Raw genomic sequence first — 17,406 nt, 5'->3', positions numbered from 1 at the left:
TCTATCATTATTATGGTAGATAGAGCCGGTTTGGTTCTAGCTGGTAATTCATGATTTATTTAGAGTAATTTAGAGTAACTAATTGATTCTGGCTGGTCTCGTCGACGGAGTAGTATTATTATTCTCACCCCCGAAAAGCATGCGCAGAACAAGTAGAATAGAATACACAACCAGCTTTTGACATTGCTTGAAGAGGGGCCAGAAGGGATGAAATCGCCATGGTCATGGTCGATTGGCAGTGCCGACGTGCCAGTGGATTGGCTGCGCATAAGTACATTCCACAGGCGGGGGAGAAGAGAAAAAGAGATGGTTGTCCATACTCTCCGTTCACACAGTCCAATTCTCATTTGATAGCGAGCTGTTGGATAATCCGATCGTATCCCATCCCTGACTTCCCTTTAGTATCTGTCTGGTTTGGCAGGTGAGAGACTGACAGGCCAGAATAATCCATCTATCCACGAGACTAGATACGAGTAAACAGAGCCAGTTAATCTCCTTGCGGTCCCAGGGTGAGGGACGCTTGGTTAGTTAGTTCTCCGTGCAAGCGTGGTCTCTTCGGTTCCCTTCTGAGGCTCTCTCTCTCTCTCTCTGTCTCATTGCTTCCCCCCCCAAAAAAGCACACGCCAACTCGAACGGTCCCAAAGTGCCCCTTTCTCTCTCTCTCTCTCGCGTTCACCCTGAAAGCTCAAGCCAGACTCGTTTGCTCTTCCAGTCTAGATAGCTAGTCTAGCCTCGACTAAGCAGCAAAAGCTAAAGCCAAAGCCGGGCGGACCCAAGGATCCCCAAGCACACCTTCGTCCCCGATCCTCTCTTCTCCTCCACCCACTACTCTCTCCCTCCGCAGCGGCCGTACTGCTCTAGTCGTTCCTCAACCCGTCGTCCAGACTGCCCCTGTTCTCCTTCTCTCGTTCCCTTTACCCTTCACCGTCCCGTCAATCTGCCACGCGCACATCCCGAGCGGTGCTTGAGATTGTTTTTTTGTTCTTTTGACGCGCGGTCCAGTCGCCTTCGTTCGTTGCTCGTGGTCGGTTTGAATTGTCGTTCACCCTTTTTTACCCTTGGGTTCAGGACAACTCCGAAAGGTACGCGAAATCCAATCTGGTCTCTTGAGTTTCCGCCTCGCAACAACACGTCTACCACTACGTTTTGGCGTCTGCGAGAAATCCGTCCATACGCATGGTTGATCTCATCGAATCTTTTCATTCCCCCTCTGATTTGCGGGAGATTGCTTGTACTTGACAGTCCAGAGGAGAAACACCAGTGACTGACACGGCAGGTGCAACGCCAAACAGGGGAAATTCATTCCACGTCCACCACGACTGCCCGACTCTCTCCTTCCTCCTCCGCTCGTTAGAAAAGCATACGTTGAACCGCCTCCAAGATGGGTAAGCTCTGTCCGCTGTTTCTATTCTCTACACTTCCAATCGCTCGTCCATCGTCTCTCTGGCCCCTCTTGTCGTCGGGCACTACACTTGTGGTAGATTCGACAACTCTAGCGCGTGGTGCAACCGTGTTTTCGGGGAAAAAAAGAGAAAGAGGATGATGATGGCCCGGCCCAAGTATCGCATCGTGGACGTTCAACGGACTGCAGACTTTGGGAACCATAGTCGTCCCGTGTCCCGCTCCAGAGTGCCTCGACTCGACAGCCCATCCTCCTACACGGCTACCGTGGGACAGAGACCGCCCGACAGCGAGGAAAGAAGACATTTTGAGCAACATGCTGACTTCTTCGACGCAGCCGCCCCCCCTGCCCCCAACGGCGCTCCTCCCGTCGCGCCCACTCGGGCTTCCCCCGTCCCTAGCACCGGCAGCAGTGCGAAGCCCACCTCTCCCTTTGTTGAGCGCAGCAACCCAATGGGATCAGGGAGCGCGCAGACCGTCAGCTCCAAGGACCCCAAGGCTGTTGCTCAGGCTGCTACCGATATGCGAAACGTCGTCCGCAGAAAGCTGACCGGCTACGTCGGCTTTGCCAACCTACCCAACCAGTGGCACCGTAAGAGTGTCCGTAAGGGTTTCAACTTCAATGTGATGGTTGTTGGTGAGTGATCTATATACATCAATTGCCTTTGTTTTATGCGGCTACTCATAACAATGGATAGGTGAGTCTGGACTGGGAAAGTCTACTCTAGTTAACACCCTCTTCAACACATCGCTCTACCCACCGAAGGAACGTGCGGGACCTAGCCACGACATTGTCCCCAAGACCGTCTCGATCCAGTCGATCAGCGCTGATATCGAGGAGAACGGCGTTCGCCTCCGTCTGACCGTTGTCGATACCCCCGGATTCGGAGACTTCGTCAACAACGATGACTCGTGGCGCCCCATTGTCGAGAACATTGAGCAGCGCTTCGATGCGTACCTCGAGGCTGAGAACAGAGTCAACCGTATGAACATTGTTGACAACCGTGTGCACGCATGTGTCTACTTCATCCAGCCCACCGGTCACTCGCTAAAGCCTCTCGATATCGAGGTGATGCGCCGCCTGCACACCAAGGTCAACCTGATTCCGGTCATTGCCAAGTCCGATACTCTGACCGACGAGGAGATTGCCCTTTTCAAGCAGAGAGTACGTTCACTGGTTGTTTCGGAGGTTTGAATGGGGCGCTTGCTAACATGAATATAGATCCTTGCCGATATCAACCACCACTCTATCCAGATCTTTGAAGGTCCCCGTTATGAGCTCGACGACGAAGAAACGATTGCTGAGAACCAGGAAATTATGTCCAAGGTCCCCTTTGCTGTCGTTGGTGCCAACGCAGAGGTCACTACTCCTGAGGGCCGCAAGGTCCGCGGTCGTCGTTACCCCTGGGGTATCATCGAGGTGGACAACGAGGAGCACTGCGACTTCGTCAAGCTGCGCCAGATGCTGATCCGCACCCACATGGAAGAGCTCAAGGAGCACACCAACAACGTCCTGTACGAGAACTACCGTTCCGACAAGCTCACCCAGATGGGTGTCGCCCAGGACCCGAGCGTCTTCAAGGAGGTCAACCCGGCCGTCAAGCAGGAGGAGGAGCGCACGCTGCACGAGCAGAAGCTGGCCAAGATGGAGGCCGAAATGAAGATGGTCTTCCAACAGAAGGTCCAGGAGAAGGAAAGCAAACTGAAACAGAGCGAGGACGAACTATACGCGCGGCATCGCGAGATGAAGGACCAGCTCGAACGACAACGCCAGGAACTAGAAGAGAAGAAGGCCCGTATCGAGAGTGGAAGACCTCTCGAGGAAAAGGGCAAGAGAAAGGGTTTCTCTCTTCGTTAAATCCGCATGACTTGAATCGGAGACGGTCCAAGCCAGCCGCGGACTGGCAGGGGATCACTTGCGGCATCGATTGTCAGTTGATTCTTGTGTCTCCATTCTTGGCGTCTGCCCACTGATCGAGCGCTCCTTTTGAACACTTTCCATTTTCCCTTTACGTGTCCGATTCTCTGTTACCTCACACTCTTTGACCTCTCATTTTACCAATATCTCTTTCTGGTAACGACTTTTTATTTTACCGGGGCGCCAAACCGAGCCCAAGAAGAAGAACAAAAAAAAGGGGGCGGACAGGGATTTTAATCCTATCCAAACTAATACCGATTTGGGGCCGAAACTTAGGAGGTTTGCGCCAGGGGTCATCAGAGACGCTCTGTATGCTTTGCGGCGGATGGAATCTTTTCGATTGCAAGGAGATGATACACGGGTGCAGAACGGCAAATTGATCCAGCTTTGAGTTGCCCAAGCCCGCCTTTTTGCTTCTTGTCATGTACTTTTTGCCTATGTTATACCTCTGTCTCGCCTCGTTCTCCCTTTCCAGTTGTGTCTTCTTTTTTTTTTTTCACCCCCTACATCCTTTTATTGAACACATCCCCCTCCGACCATCTTTCGCGATTTTCCTTGTTTCTGTCGCTTTTTGTGGTTTGAGCTCCATCCTGCGTCGCACTCGCCTTGGCCAGTGTCTGCCTGCCAGCAGTCCTTGGAGGTAGATATGTATCTAGGTTTGTGATTGAAATAATGATGAGGTTGAGTTCGACATGCAGTTATGTGTGTTAGTAGGTTTGTTTTATTGATTTGTTTTCCAGTAGTGGAGTAACAGACCGACATGTCAGTACTGTCTTGACCAGAGACCAGAGCCCTGATAGCCGACATTGCAACTATCAGACCGTGTCTTCAACGTGGCTTGTTAGTTTACTATGCAGTTAGAAAAATCCGTCTCAGCTATTGATATCAAGTACCGATCGAAGGAACTGCGGAATCTAGGAAGATCTACGGACTCCTCCCATTCTCGTTGCTCGTGTCAAATGAAATGATTTATCCTACCAAGATACAGGTCAAGTGCCAAGGGGTATTTCTGTAGACAATTATCCAAGAATGAAGTCGAGGAGATGGTTGATATGATTACGATGAGAGGGGGGCCCTCCCATTTCTTTTCGTCTTGTTGGGCGACGCGCGTGGGCGCGTGAGGGTCAAGTGAAGTGAGTGATTTGGGTCTATGGTTGTTTACTTTCTTTTCTTCTCTTCTCTTCTCCTCTCCTCTCTTCTCTGCTCTGATACTCAGTCCTAACACTCACTTTTCCTACGTACTGTGTGATCTTGGTCTTGGGCCGGGTTTGATCAATCGACGCAGACTTTGAATTGAAGGTCTCTATCGCTCGTCGTGCTTGGTTTAACTTGATCTCATTTTTCTCGTGTCTTAACTCTTGAATAAGACTTGGAGGAGAGGGAGGATACCATCTGTATCTCGATGTGAATCTAGCTCAGCTTGGATACAAAAGAACAAACTCCTCTGCAGAAGAAGAAGAAGGTACGAATATCATTCGAACTGCCTTTCTGGTAGTATGTATATATATCTGTTTTCCTTCTAAGAATCCTTCCTTACTGATTTCCAGAATCTAATCCAAAATGTGCCACCTCGTCCTCTACGAACATTACACGCAATGTGGCTGCATCCTCAACGTCGGGTTCAAATACAAACCCGAATGGTGCTTCGCCCCGAACGGCATCCCGTTTCCCAACCCGGACCTCTTCGATGCCGAACCGGGCCGGATCCCCAGTCGGTGCTGCGACGAGGAGAGATGGACATATGGACAGGTTGATATACCGGGGGTATGCATCGATTGTAAACAGAAACTGAGCCTGCGACGCAATGGCCTTGGGGAGATTATGAAGAGGTTGAAGTTGAAGTGTGGACATACGAAAGATTGGTTTTTTAGGGCCAGGATACATTGTGCTTTTCGGTTTGATGAGAAGGTTCTTGCTGAAGATGGGGATGGAGATATCAACGTCAACGTCAAAGACGTTAATAACACCACCAATACCAACGACGAAGAAAAGGAAGAAACCACAACACACCTCCACATGCCACCCTGCTGGTACACATACAAGCCCTACTCCCGCCAGGTCTACAACCCAGCTACCGAAGCGGATCTCGAACAATGGCACCGGATCAAAGCCGGGTGGAAGCTCGATTTCAACCTCCTTCGCAGCCAGGGAAAAGTGCGCTACTTTGTGCTCCGTCATAGACCGTGCGGGAACTGCGAGAGGAAGGCGAATCTGGAATTGTATGATTTGTTGATGATGGGTCCTGATGAGGATCGGAGTGGGTATCGAAAAAGGAAGCCTTATGCGTTGGATATTTCGGTGGAGAAGGCGAGGAAGTGTTCTGCTGGATAACTAAGTGGGCTTCTCTGTAGATACGGAGAATCGAACAAATTGGTAGGAAATCTCTCGATTATTATTACAGTACTTGCTGGATTTGAATCATTCGAGAAAAAGGAAGAAAAGGGAAGGAAAGGATTGGAATTTTTGTATGATAGAGTCAGGAACTACAGTACATCCACTAGTTACTTACATGCATTACGCTACTTCTTAAATAAATGTTCAATGGTGACGATGATCATCATGTAGGATCTACTGGTATATCGAAAGGCGGGGTTGCATCACAGGCCAGGAACTTTCTGGTTGCATCGATCGAGTAACTACTTAGTCAACTGGGTAAGTAACTACCATAAACTAGTTCAGATCTACCTAGCGTGGGTTCTCCACGTTCTGTTCCTGAGTGGTGAGATGAGATGAGATGATAGATAATCCGGGGTAATCATCACAGCTATACGATATGTACAAGACTACAAGTAGGGTGGTTTGTGCTCTACCATAGTATTTTGTCGTTTGTATTTTCGACTGCTGTGAGTTGTGACAGCAAGCAAGGCTGATCCTGGGATACATCAGTAGTTAAGCCACGGAACGGCAGAGGGGAAGAAAGAGGGAAGTGGATAGGTAGTTAGTTGACCCAGATCCGGGAGGCGAGTTTTCCAGCAAGGAAGGATGTACGTGAAGCAGGTAAGATACTCAGTCAAGGGTTTGTTGGTAATGGAATGATGGGATGATGCAGTGTATGGGTGTTATAATATAATATAATCATTATAATATATAATAATCATATACTGGTAATAATAATAATAATACTTGTTAAAATGATAATAATAATGATAATCCAACTGGTTGCATCATCGCCGGAGACGTCACTGCGGCTGAGGGCGGAGAGCAAATGGCCGATCGGGCCAATCAGCGTGCATGGTTGAAGCTCCCGACCGCCTACTCGTAAAGACTATCGAGAACCACCTTCCCTTCCCTTTTCCTGCCGCACACGAGCACCACCAAAACTCCAGCCTCCCTCGACTTCTCTTCTTTCTTGTCTGTCTGGATTCTGCTCCGATTGTCGTTAGCTGTGACATTGTTCCCTCCTCCTGTCCTCCGTCGTGTAGTCGCTTCTGCCTGGTTATCTTTCCCATCACCTTCCCGCTGCCTAAACCAGTCTACCTCACCTCACCTCATCTCACTGGCGGCCATGGCTCCTCCTCCTCCCGCGACGCTGCCTCTGCCTGAGAGGCTCAAGGCGCTGGCTCAGACGCTGCAGTATGTTGCTCCCTTCGCGGCCATTGTAGAAGATTTTCGCTGGTGCTGACGGACTATTTCTGCGCAGGTTCGCGTGGTTCGTAGGGTACGTGCTCTCCAGCGTCGTTCTTCACCGTCATAGCTCCTTCGGGCCGCCTGAGGGGTCAGATCGTGCGGGCACGCGCAAGAATCGCATCATTCGGCTCTTCTGGGCTTCAATGGCAGATGAGAGATCCGTAACAGACAAACTGACAAACTCGATAGCCACATGACCCTGCTCCTCTCCGTGCTGCGCTACTTCCTCTCCTACATCACCTTCAACTACTACTCCCGCTGGGCCAGGTTCTCCTACCGTACGGCCTTCCTTGCCGCTGCTCTGACCTACGGAATCGTCGTGTACAAGCAGTATATCGCGCGTGGACGTCTGCAAGGCAGTGCCCCCAGCATTGCGTTGAAGCTCGCGGGTGATGAGAATGTCCAGTATCTCGGTAGGTGCAACTGTCTCGGCCGGCCACAAGAATCCCTGCTCACGCGATATCAGCAATGGCCCTTGTCTGGCTCTACTCCCGCCAGGTCCCTCTGGCGCTCCTGCCATTCAGCGTGTATTCGGTTTTCCACGTTGCGACCTACACCAGGACCTATCTCATCCCGACCCTGCAGCCCCAGACCCAGGCTGCCAACGGTGCTACCCCCGTCTCTCCCTCTTCCCCCAAGCCGCCGGCTGGCAAGCCGTCCCCGCTGGCCGACAACATTGGCAAATTCGTGAAGAAGTACTACGATGCCAGCATGGGTCTGGTGGCCGCCCTCGAGATCGCTCTCCTCCTCCGTCTCGTCCTGTCCGCTCTCACTTTCTCCAAGGGCAGCTGGGTCCTCCTGCTCATCTACATCACCTTCTTCCGTGCTCGACACGCCCAGAGCAGCTTTGTTCAGAACGCCGTGTCGCACCTCACCGCGCGCATCGACACTGCTCTCTCCCACCAGAGCACGCCCCCGCCTGTTCGCCAGGGATGGGAGACCTTCAAGGGTATTGTCCGTCAGGCCTATGACGCCACGGATGTGAAGCGCTACACTGGGGTGTACGGGGGCACTCCTGTCAAGAAGCCTCAGTAGAGCAGCATCGAGCGGTTGGAAGTGAACTGGTGGCTGCAGTCAATCAACTGGAGTCCTGAACGGGGGCCACAGCCAGCTTCACTTTCCAACCCACAGTTACGAAAACGGACGAATCGCTTGCGCGAACATCCCATGCAAAAGTGGGAAGTGTTAAGGGGAGATCAAAGAGACGCCACACACAGGTATATCGGGCCAATCGCCTGTCTGCTGTGGAATTGGTCTTCGGAGTTTCTGAGATTCTTCTTGTAATACTTTGCCAGCGGATGGCCTCTTTTGATTTCAGCGTGAGCTCCGTCAACGATGGTCATGGTTATGAGCCACGTCAGCACGCAATTCCTCCCTATAGTTCTTTTTTCCCTAGTTTTCGTATTGGAATTGGTCTTTCTCCTACGGCGCCGCTTCTATTCCGTTGTTTCCTTATATCCGAGTTTCGTCTCTATCGGCGTGCATTCTACTCTGTACCTTTTTGGTTGCGATAACGTAAGTTAGAAGTACTGAGACGAGCCGCCAGACTTTCAATTGGCGTTCAAGTTTCCATTAATGAAGTCGCCGAGAGCTATCCTTTTTCTCTCATGGATCATATAGTCTATCTAACATCGTAGTTTGTTAATTAAACCGTCCAATTGACAACTACCATGAACCCTCAACCGGAGCGGGTGGCGGAGAAACGGCAGCCCCGAGGCCGAGCCCGAGCCAAAATTTTGGACGTGAAACTCGATCACGAACGCTCGTCGAGCAGCGATAGACCCATTGGCGATCTCTCAGCTGGGCTCCAGCAGTGTATAATGCGTTTCATTGCATCTCCTTCCTCTCCTTAGAAGATTTCTCTCCCTTCGTTCCCTCTTCGTCGCAGCGTGTCCGTGGGTGGCAACGCTGCCTCATAATCTCGCCGCACCTCATATCCGCACCTCCGCTCGTGGCCTGGTCCGCGCCGTGATACGGGCCGCGGCGCTTTTGCTATGAGCCTGTCTTCGCGGGTGTATAACTTCTTCACCTCGGCGGGCTCATCGATCTCCTCTCCTTCACATACCGGCGGGCGGAATGATTCGGCGGCGGTGACGGCCGGCGCAGGCAGCGTACCAAATGGCGTACGGGAGGATGGCGCCGTTCGACCAAGGGAGCCGCAGATAGGAGATGAAGAGTACCGGTCGCCGTATCTACATGTATGTCTATGAAATTCCTCTCTTTCGCGCGCGGCGTTTTGGCGCCTCTCGTCGGACATGCAATGTTCGTCCCGTCTTTGCTATCCAAGCCCCGGCCGGCATCCCAATTAATCTTGGGGGACGGTGGGTGAAGAGCGTAGACGACCTGACAGAGTTTTGTGGGCTGACCGGCGGAATGATTTCTCAATTACAGTCTATGCTTGCCGGTGGCATTGGCGGAACGACCGGGGACATGCTGATGCACACTCTAGACACGGTGAAGACCCGGCAGCAGGCCGATCCGCATTTCCCGCCCAAATACACCTCCATGTCCTCGTCGTATATGACCATCTTGAGGGAAGAGGGGATTCGTGGGCTGTACAGTGGTGTTACTCCGGCATTCTTTGGCTCGTTTCCGGGTACTCTCATCTTCTTTGGAGTGTATGAGTTCAGCAAGAGGCATATGCTCGATGCAGGGATCAATCCTAGTGTGACATATCTGACTGGAGGTGAGTGGGATTGTCTTTGCGTGTGTGTGTATAATTGCGTTGAGGGGTTGATTCTAATCACTCTACAGGTTTCCTTGCGGATCTGGCTGCCTCGATCGTATATGTCCCTTCGGAGGTGCTAAAGACCCGGTTGCAGCTCCAGGGACGATATAATAACCCTTATTTCACTTCCGGCTATAATTATAGATCGACTAGAGACGCATTGCGGACAATTGTTCGCCAGGAAGGTTTCTCAGCACTGTTCTACGGATACAAGGCGACCATTTTCAGAGACCTGCCGTTTTCTGCGCTGCAGTTCGCCTTTTATGAGCAGGAACGAGAACTGGCCCAGGAATGGGCGGGCACTAAGGATCTTAGCCTCGGGCTGGAGATTTTGACTGCCACGACGGCTGGTGGTATGGCGGGAGTCATGACTTGCCCGATGGACGTCGTCAAGACCAGAATCCAGACGCAATTGAATCCCAGCAGCTCGGGATCGGAAGCTCGGTCCACTGAGAAATCCGTGAAGAGCGATGGGTCGCGGCATCAGTCCACTCAACCATCAGCTACGAGTACGCGGACGCACGCACGTCCCATCTGTACTTCGACGCCGTCAATGTCCCGGCCTGGTGCTACCGTCCTCGACACTTCGTCCTTCTTCACGGGTCTGAAGATCATCTACAGGACAGAAGGAATCGTCGGATGGTTCCGTGGCGTGGGTCCACGAGGTTTATGGACCAGCGTCCAGAGTGGAACGATGCTGGTGCTGTATCAGTTCCTCCTGAAACAGATGGATTCGTGGCAGACAGTGGATGATCTGCGACCATTATGATTTACTAGAATCGTTCTTTTTTTCCCTTCCAGCTCGAATGCGGCCGGACGAATGCTCTGTACCCAGAGGCAGACTTGGATAGAAGCATGGGATGAGCGGGCGGCATGTTGGGCGTTTCACGGTCGTCATTTGGCATTTTTCTGTATCTGCACGCATGTTGGACTGGTGTCCGTTGATAGATTTTGTGCTGTATGTGTTGATAGAGCTGGACACGCTGTACGATAGGCTCGAATAGATCGATCATCGCTTCTTCCAATAATGTATACTCTAGATATAAATATGATCGGCATGTTGACGTTGGCGCGGCGAAAAACACGCTAGTCCAACGGATGTAAACAACACCTGATCTGCCGCCCCACGAGCTTCTCCTCCAAACCCCCCAGTTAAACTATCCCAACTCCATCACGAATCGTCCTGAACATCTCTCGCCCCGCGGCGCACTTCTATACATCGCGTTCTGTCGCTCTATATATCGTTGCTGTCGCATGGTCCACGCGATCTCGGCCCATATATTAATCGCCCATCATGTCTGCCGGACTTCCCTACCTCAAGAGTCTCCGCAAAGGTGACTTGTTGAATCTTGCCGATGTCTCTGATCTGAAGCGGTACGTTGTCGCGCGCAGTGAATGTCGGCCTCTGGATCACTAATGCTTTTTCTTTTTTCGTTCGGATTCAGTGAGGCGGGCATTTTGAAAGCAGAACTTGAGACCGCGCTCGATGAGCATCTCAGTTCGAATAAAGACATCTTCTCCGGCGACAAGCGCTTCGCGGATTACTACCGACGACTGTCTCAGCCGTCGCGTCTCTCGTCGCCTGTCAAGAAAGAGCCCAAGACTGATGCGATCGCCTCTGGTGACGACATCAAGAAGTCTGCGCGCCGGAGAACGACCAAGGCGAAGGAAGAGTCGGACGTTACGTACGTTTTTTTGTTTTCTTGAATCCTCTGTGTGTGTGTGCGCGCGCGCGCGTCTCTGGATTTCAGACGTGACGCGATGCAACAAGGATTGCTTTAGTTGATTATTAGTTTATTGACCGCTGTTTAGTGATGAATCCGACTCGGGCAGCGTGATCAAGAGTCCTGTTCCGGTTACCACTCGCACTCCGGCCCGGTCGCCGCTGTCGTTCACTGCTTCGCTGCCCCCGTCGCCGGCGGTCGTGACGGAGGCAATTGATCGCCAGACGGCTCTTGCGCGCAAGAAGGTGTCGGATGCGTGGGCTGCCTCTCGCCTGACCGAGCACACGGATTCTCTCCGCTCGGCGCTGAGCAGCGTCAAGTCCATTGAGGCTATCATCATCGCCCTCGAAGGATTCAGCCTCGTGAAGGAGCTCGTGCCCCTGAAGTTCCTGACCACCGTCGCTGCTGTCGATGCGATCCGCACCCCAGAGTTTGCCGTCAAGGTTCCCGATCTGTTCGTCTTGCTCACTGGCTCCTTCTGGGCGCCTTTCTCCCTGTGGCTGACCACGAGCCTGTTCCTCCCTCTGACCTTTGCGTACTTCTTCAACTTGAGCCTCAAGGCCAGCCAACCTGCCGCCAGCCACTCGTATGGCACGCGGCGCACAGCCTCTTCGAGCCAGGACAAGGCCAGCTTCGACCCTCTTGTCTACAACATTGCCAAAGCTCTGATCTCGTACCTGGTGTACGCGAACCACTTCACTTTCTGGGACATCTACAGCAACTTCTCCATTGAGAAAGTGAATGTATCGATTCCCGGACAGTGGGCTGGCGTCCTCACCGGCACGGCCATTGGCGGTATCGGCAGCCTGTACGAGGCTATTCTGAAGAAGTGAAAAACTGGTCCTCGCAGGGGTTCGATTCGAGTTTTCACCAAGTGCATTCATTGTACTTTTACGTTTTATATATGTGGAGTTGGAAACCGGGGAGGGGAGATAGCCATATATGTAATTATATGGATATACCCCCTCTCGAAAAGAGAGATTGATCCTTTGATTGTTGCAAGGGAACCGTCTCTCTATCTCGACGTCGTCATGTGGTTATTACTGGGTTTATGTAACGTGGGTGTGCTTTTTTTCTTGTTTCTTTTCTTGCTTGGCTGGTCTAGTCTAGTCTATCCGTCACGCATTCTGAGAAGCTAGTTCCTTTAGTTAGGTGTTTATGCTTTTTTTTTTTCCTCCTCTCTTATACTTGACTATTCAGATATCCCTTCGTTTCTTGCTCGATTACATTGCCGGGGAAATTGTGGGTTACTTGGTAAGGGGGAGTATTTTGCTTGTTTTTTTTTTGTCTCTTGCTCTGTCTGCTGTTTTAGCTTTTTATTTTATTTCAGTCTGCTGAATTGAGAACTTCTCGTTGTCTTTTAACTTGGTTAAAGGAGCGGGAAAGGAGGGAGGGGAAGGGAAGGGGACGGGAAGGGGACGGGAAGGGGACGGGAGGGTTAAAGAGTATGATGTATGTAAGGAATAAATAAAGAGGGCAAGGAATAAAGGAATGAAATGATGTGTTTTGGGTTATATATATCCTTGCTTTAGCTATTTTAGTATGTTCTTTATTGATATAGGAGTAAGAGTGGGAAGTGCGTGTTGTATCCTGCGTATAAAGCAAACCGCCAAGTGATGTATTAATTATCCCGTTGCAGAAAGTCCTAAATATAGGATGGAACTTACTAGATTATTGGGATCTAGATTCTTTATGTGCTAGAGGTAAATAAATATAAGATTAAATCACCCCCCCCTCCCTTCTCCAGATAAAGAAGTAAAACAGGCAAGTAATTTAAGTTGTATAGTGTAGATCTTGCTTCTGTTCTATTTTATATTCGATGGAATAAGCTGGGAATTTTGCTTCGGGAGTGAAACTGTTGGTTTTTGTATTTGGCTGGTTTGGGATTTTATATAATTTTGAATCGTGCTGTAGTTATATATTTGTATGATGGATAAGTATTGTTGGTATGTAGTTTCATTCTCTTTAGGTACTCTCAGATAAGGTCAAGAGAATCATTGAAGGTTCGGGAACTTCCATATATATAAAACCAGGATATACAAGTAATGTACTGTACTAACCACCTATAACGACAGCTATATAGCCGACCTACCCAGCCAATCCTATCCAGGACTTCTATACTATGTATATATCAACAACCCAACCCGTTCATCCAGTCGAGTCTACCTCACCTCGCCTTAAACCTCCCCGCTAACTCCGCCGTGAACAAAACCCGCTCATTGGTCTCGACACTCACCACATCCGCTCGGATATGATTACTCGTACTGATCTGCCCGCCCATTTCAGTCCGCCAGTCACTAACGTCCCATTCGAATCCGGTAGTTGAAATCACCGCGGGGCCAGAAATAGGGAGAATGCCAATGTTTTCTTCTAGATAGTAGATACCATCGGGATCAGTATCTTTGGAAGAACCTTTCGCCCTCCTCGCCCCCGGCGTCTGGATCACATTCCGTCCCGTCCGAAGAATAAACGAAATACTCTCTTCTGAAACAAGGTACAGTTCGCCCGGACTATCCTCATGTTGAGCCATGGCGTATAGATGATGGACCTGGGAGAAAGCCTGGTCGACGCGGCCGCCTAGACCGCCTAGGATGAGGACGTCGAGTCGTGGATGAGATTGAGCTTGAGCTTGAGATTGAGATTCAATTTCCGAAGTAGATCCCTTGGAGGACGAGGTATTTTCTGCGCTGGAGTGTAGAATCCTCGAGGCGTTCGCGCGTAGGTATTTTAAACATTTCATAAGGTCCGTGGAATATTGGTCTGGGTCGTGGACGATTGTCACATTTAGGGATTCGTAGTGTTTTCGCACAGAGGGGAGGATGGAGTCGAGGTCGCCGACGATGGCGTTGGGGAGCTGGGTTTGTGGTTAGAAATTGCTTTTTTTTTTTTTTTTTTTTTTTTTTTGAGATATTGGGATGTGGTGTTTTTCTTCTTGGGAAACATGGGAAATGAATAAATGCAATGTAAAAGCACTTCGCGGTGTGTCTGTTTAGAGATAATTGAATGATTGAGGGAAATTGGGGATTGCATAATCTATAGTATACTGCATAGAAGGGTTTAAATGATTGAAACGGATGAAGACAGCATAGAAAGAAAGACAATCGGAAGAAACCTCACATCACTCGTTTCCCTATCTTGGCTTTTCATGAGATCATAGTACACATTAGCGCCGCCGTCAGCGCAGATTGTGAAGCATGCTATTGATGATGTTAGCTAGAACATCGATATATGTATATGTAATTAGGAAATTCCAAGAAAACAAAAAGAATATAAATGCGGTGCTAAAAGTCAGCTTAGATGGGAATCCTCACCATGCTTGTTCAGTGCAGCGAAAGCCCTCTGGTTGATAGGCTGGTTGAGAACGAGCAGAGCAAAAGGAACAGAGGGACGAATTCCGTCACGGAAGAACTGGGTGGGATCCCACTCCATGAGCGGCCCGAGTGTTCTTGACACAGGAGAAAGACACAGTCAATTAAATTAACTGCAAGAACATACTCGAGACGATCAAGATCGAGATATAATTAACTACCTAGGTAAACTGCCAAAGGCAATCCAGATCCCGCTGACCAAGCCGACGTCAGCCTGGCTGCCTCAGGCGCCTCATTCCATCCGTATCTCGAACCTTTGGGAACTGCAGCTCCTCCGCAAATCCAACTCCAGAGAAAAGCCCGCTCTCCGGCGCGCAACACCCTCTCCTCCACCCGCAGATTCCTCTCTCCAGTTTCATGCATCGTCTTTTGTATTTCTAGCCCCGTCCGTCCATTTTCTCACATCATGTTCCGGCCCGCGTCGAGAGTCCTGCTCCGCGCGCCAGCCGCTGCTGTCGGCGCACCGGGTCGCATCCAGTCCAGCCGACGATTGATCAGCACCGCACCGCCCACCCAGAAGTCGAGGAGCTGGAAGAGCCTGGTTCTGCGAGCAGGTCTGGCCGTGGGTGTCGTATACTACTACAACACGAGCAGCGTGTTTGCGAAGCAGCCGTCATGTATGTGACCGATGTACCCGACGAGTGTGATTTTTCATCTTCCGCGGAGAACCTCGCTTTTCCTCCCCAAGGGAGGATTCTCTGCGGAATCAGTCGGGTCATTTTGAGTAGATATTCATGAATCACTTTGCTAACCTGCAATTGAACCAACCTGCAGTCTCTCTCCGGCCCCAGCCTGAGGTAGAAGAAGATACCGACAACCTCCCCACACTCGATGCCATCAAGCCCAAGAGACGTCAAGAGCAGCAGCAGCAGGATGCCGTGAAGACCGATGTGCAGACTGCGACCACCCCAGAGGGCGCCGCACAGTCTTCGGAGGGCTTGTCGTCACCGGAGGAGCTTGAGGAGCAGGCTGGACAGGAGGGCGCATTCAACCCAGAGACCGGCGAGATCAACTGGGACTGCCCCTGCCTGGGTGGAATGGCCCATGGTCCTTGTGGAGAGGAGTTCAAGGCCGCTTTCAGCTGCTTCGTCTACTCTACGGAAGAGCCGAAGGGCATAGACTGCATTGAGAAGTTCAAGTATGTTGCAATCTCCGCCTTCTCCTTCCTGTTCAGACAAAGCATGCTTAACTCATACATCAATCAACAGGGGCATGCAGGACTGCTTCCGCCAGCACCCCGACGTCTACGGCACCGAGCTCGACGAGGACGAGGTTGACACCCAGCTGAGAGACCAGATCGCCGCAGAGGACAAGTCCGCTCAGCCCTCCGCCGCCGAAATCGACGCTGCTTCTCACCCCGACGAGAAGCGCGCTCGCGCCAAGGAGGTCCACGCCCAGGCCAAGGCCGCCACCGCTGAAGGCGCCGAGAACCCAGAAGGCGACGAGCTAGTGCCCAAGCAGTACCACGACACCCGGGAGAAGAACGAAACCACACAGTAGACGGAGATTCCCAAATCCTCCCTATACCGCGTGACGTGACGAACCCCGAAGCTGCTAGCTAGCGAACGAAAGAAGCGAGAAAGAAAGCCTTGTCATACTCCCCTCCATTTCTTTTTTATTACTGGAATGGATATAGATACATTTCAACCTTCAGAGAAAGAAAAGAAAAAAGTAGGAAGAGGAGGGGAAATGGTTGGGAAAAGTTTGACAAAAACTTGTATTAATGCTTTTTTTTAGTACAAGACCATATAGACAAGAACCCCCCGGAACCCCCCAAAGTGTATATTATCTACACATGACTGCTACACTAGTTACAGTAACTTATTCAAAGACATCTTCCCTTTGTTATTATGAGTGATTCTTCTTCTGTCTTCTTAGGAACTAACTAGTAGCTTGTACAGTACCTTGGATATTGGATACGTAAAGGAAGGCGGTAGTTAACTACTACTTAAGCTTAGAAATCCATAACTATCCAACCGGCATACCTCGGCTGGTAGCTTATAAATGCACCTCTATTCTAACTAATTGCAAAGAAGCAGATTACTAAAGAAGCAAGTATTCATTGACTAATTATTTATTGAATTTGTCTGCATTTGAGATACTAATAATAATACGACTTTTTTTTTTTTTAAATTATTTATTCTGTCAGATTACTGCGTGTTTTCCCACAAAGATAAAAATTCACGAAATGACAATTTTAGAAAAAAAAAAGGAAAGAGAAAGCCAGTGCCTACTGGCGTAATCAGACTCCACTAGCTAGCTAGGGCATGTAATCAACTGTTCATATTGCGATTCGATGTCTCCCGTACATGGACAGTTGACGCAGTGTGATGATTATTGAGCTTGATCATTGCCACCGCGCTTGCTTTTCGGACCTTATGGATCTCCTGTTCGTCCTTGGCTGTACGGGCGGTTTTCCCCGATAGTCTTCCGCGAAGTTGCATGCATCCTGCAGAGGGTAAGCAGAGCCGTGACCGAAGGGCGTTTATCCACGGTGATAGAAGCAGTGGAGATCTGGCCCCTGCATCTGTTGACGGGCTGTCGTGTACCACAGAGCAAGTCTCGTCAGGAATGACTGAGGGTTTTGCCTTCTCGAAAAAGGTAAATCGATACTCGTATCGAGACAGTAAGAATACGTCT

The 17,406-nt window shown here is 50.4% G+C and overlaps 7 protein-coding genes across 7 annotated transcripts; 6 read left to right on the top strand and 1 right to left on the bottom strand.

Annotated features, from left to right (window-relative positions):
* Positions 1-1,545: 1,545 nt before the first annotated feature.
* Positions 1,546-3,259, top strand: C8Q69DRAFT_403231 (cell division control protein; the record flags this gene model as incomplete). The annotated part of the gene is made up of 3 exons (XM_028627990.1): positions 1,546-2,038; positions 2,100-2,566; positions 2,624-3,259. 3 exons carry the CDS (start codon positions 1,546-1,548, stop codon positions 3,257-3,259), a joined length of 1,596 nt encoding a protein of 531 aa, XP_028484667.1.
* A 1,282-nt stretch (positions 3,260-4,541) lies between these two features.
* On the top strand, positions 4,542-5,837 carry C8Q69DRAFT_278552 (hypothetical protein). The gene is made up of 2 exons (XM_028626883.1): positions 4,542-4,781; positions 4,867-5,837. Exon 2 carries the CDS (start codon positions 4,880-4,882, stop codon positions 5,648-5,650), a length of 771 nt encoding a protein of 256 aa, XP_028484666.1. The 5' UTR covers positions 4,542-4,781; positions 4,867-4,879; the 3' UTR covers positions 5,651-5,837.
* A 651-nt stretch (positions 5,838-6,488) lies between these two features.
* On the top strand, positions 6,489-8,113 carry C8Q69DRAFT_278525 (endoplasmic reticulum protein). The gene is made up of 4 exons (XM_028626882.1): positions 6,489-6,892; positions 6,960-6,977; positions 7,136-7,359; positions 7,413-8,113. Exons 1-4 carry the CDS (start codon positions 6,825-6,827, stop codon positions 7,979-7,981), a joined length of 879 nt encoding a protein of 292 aa, XP_028484665.1. The 5' UTR covers positions 6,489-6,824; the 3' UTR covers positions 7,982-8,113.
* Positions 8,114-8,708: 595 nt separating this feature from the next.
* Positions 8,709-10,725, top strand: C8Q69DRAFT_468602 (mitochondrial carrier domain-containing protein). Its single transcript, XM_028630699.1, has 3 exons — positions 8,709-9,144; positions 9,338-9,632; positions 9,701-10,725. The coding sequence occupies exons 1-3, from the start codon at positions 8,941-8,943 to the stop codon at positions 10,441-10,443; spliced, it is 1,242 nt and encodes a 413-aa protein (XP_028484664.1). The 5' UTR covers positions 8,709-8,940; the 3' UTR covers positions 10,444-10,725.
* A 58-nt stretch (positions 10,726-10,783) lies between these two features.
* Positions 10,784-12,427, top strand: C8Q69DRAFT_278513 (hypothetical protein). The gene is made up of 3 exons (XM_028626881.1): positions 10,784-11,048; positions 11,120-11,359; positions 11,487-12,427. The coding sequence occupies exons 1-3, from the start codon at positions 10,969-10,971 to the stop codon at positions 12,229-12,231; spliced, it is 1,065 nt and encodes a 354-aa protein (XP_028484663.1). The 5' UTR covers positions 10,784-10,968; the 3' UTR covers positions 12,232-12,427.
* A 955-nt stretch (positions 12,428-13,382) lies between these two features.
* C8Q69DRAFT_468593 (putative thiamine pyrophosphokinase) lies at positions 13,383-14,919 on the bottom strand. The gene is made up of 3 exons (XM_028630698.1): positions 14,710-14,919; positions 14,516-14,595; positions 13,383-14,252 (listed from the first exon to the last, which is right to left on the bottom strand). The coding sequence occupies exons 1-3, from the start codon at positions 14,825-14,827 to the stop codon at positions 13,566-13,568; spliced, it is 885 nt and encodes a 294-aa protein (XP_028484662.1). The 5' UTR covers positions 14,828-14,919; the 3' UTR covers positions 13,383-13,565.
* Positions 14,920-14,994: 75 nt separating this feature from the next.
* On the top strand, positions 14,995-16,699 carry C8Q69DRAFT_468590 (intermembrane space protein). The gene is made up of 3 exons (XM_028630697.1): positions 14,995-15,383; positions 15,541-15,904; positions 15,975-16,699. Exons 1-3 carry the CDS (start codon positions 15,173-15,175, stop codon positions 16,264-16,266), a joined length of 867 nt encoding a protein of 288 aa, XP_028484661.1. The 5' UTR covers positions 14,995-15,172; the 3' UTR covers positions 16,267-16,699.
* Positions 16,700-17,406: the final 707 nt, after the last annotated feature.

This window comes from Paecilomyces variotii (genome assembly GCF_004022145.1).
Source record: "Paecilomyces variotii strain CBS 101075 chromosome Unknown C8Q69scaffold_6, whole genome shotgun sequence".
NCBI classification, from domain to species: domain Eukaryota; kingdom Fungi; phylum Ascomycota; class Eurotiomycetes; order Eurotiales; family Thermoascaceae; genus Paecilomyces; species Paecilomyces variotii.
The sequence above is the reverse complement of the archived record's forward strand: the minus strand, read 5'-3'. Positions and strand labels throughout refer to the sequence as shown.

Coding starts and splice junctions, on each gene's coding strand:
- C8Q69DRAFT_278552 (XM_028626883.1), top strand. CDS start 4,880: ATGTGCCACCTCGTCCTCTACGAACATTACACGCAATGTGGCTGCATC.
- C8Q69DRAFT_468602 (XM_028630699.1), top strand. CDS start 8,941: ATGAGCCTGTCTTCGCGGGTGTATAACTTCTTCACCTCGGCGGGCTCA. Junction 9,145..9,337: donor ACCGGTCGCCGTATCTACAT/GTATGTCTATGA, acceptor TCTCAATTACAG/TCTATGCTTGCCGGTGGCAT. Junction 9,633..9,700: donor TGTGACATATCTGACTGGAG/GTGAGTGGGATT, acceptor ATCACTCTACAG/GTTTCCTTGCGGATCTGGCT.
- C8Q69DRAFT_278513 (XM_028626881.1), top strand. CDS start 10,969: ATGTCTGCCGGACTTCCCTACCTCAAGAGTCTCCGCAAAGGTGACTTG. Junction 11,049..11,119: donor GATGTCTCTGATCTGAAGCG/GTACGTTGTCGC, acceptor GTTCGGATTCAG/TGAGGCGGGCATTTTGAAAG. Junction 11,360..11,486: donor AAGGAAGAGTCGGACGTTAC/GTACGTTTTTTT, acceptor ACCGCTGTTTAG/TGATGAATCCGACTCGGGCA.
- C8Q69DRAFT_468590 (XM_028630697.1), top strand. CDS start 15,173: ATGTTCCGGCCCGCGTCGAGAGTCCTGCTCCGCGCGCCAGCCGCTGCT. Junction 15,384..15,540: donor GTTTGCGAAGCAGCCGTCAT/GTATGTGACCGA, acceptor ACCAACCTGCAG/TCTCTCTCCGGCCCCAGCCT. Junction 15,905..15,974: donor GACTGCATTGAGAAGTTCAA/GTATGTTGCAAT, acceptor ATCAATCAACAG/GGGCATGCAGGACTGCTTCC.
- C8Q69DRAFT_278525 (XM_028626882.1), top strand. CDS start 6,825: ATGGCTCCTCCTCCTCCCGCGACGCTGCCTCTGCCTGAGAGGCTCAAG. Junction 7,360..7,412: donor TGAGAATGTCCAGTATCTCG/GTAGGTGCAACT, acceptor ACGCGATATCAG/CAATGGCCCTTGTCTGGCTC.
- C8Q69DRAFT_468593 (XM_028630698.1), bottom strand. CDS start 14,827: ATGGAGTGGGATCCCACCCAGTTCTTCCGTGACGGAATTCGTCCCTCT. Junction 14,596..14,709: donor CGCTGCACTGAACAAGCATG/GTGAGGATTCCC, acceptor CATCATCAATAG/CATGCTTCACAATCTGCGCT. Junction 14,253..14,515: donor AAGATAGGGAAACGAGTGAT/GTGAGGTTTCTT, acceptor CCACAAACCCAG/CTCCCCAACGCCATCGTCGG.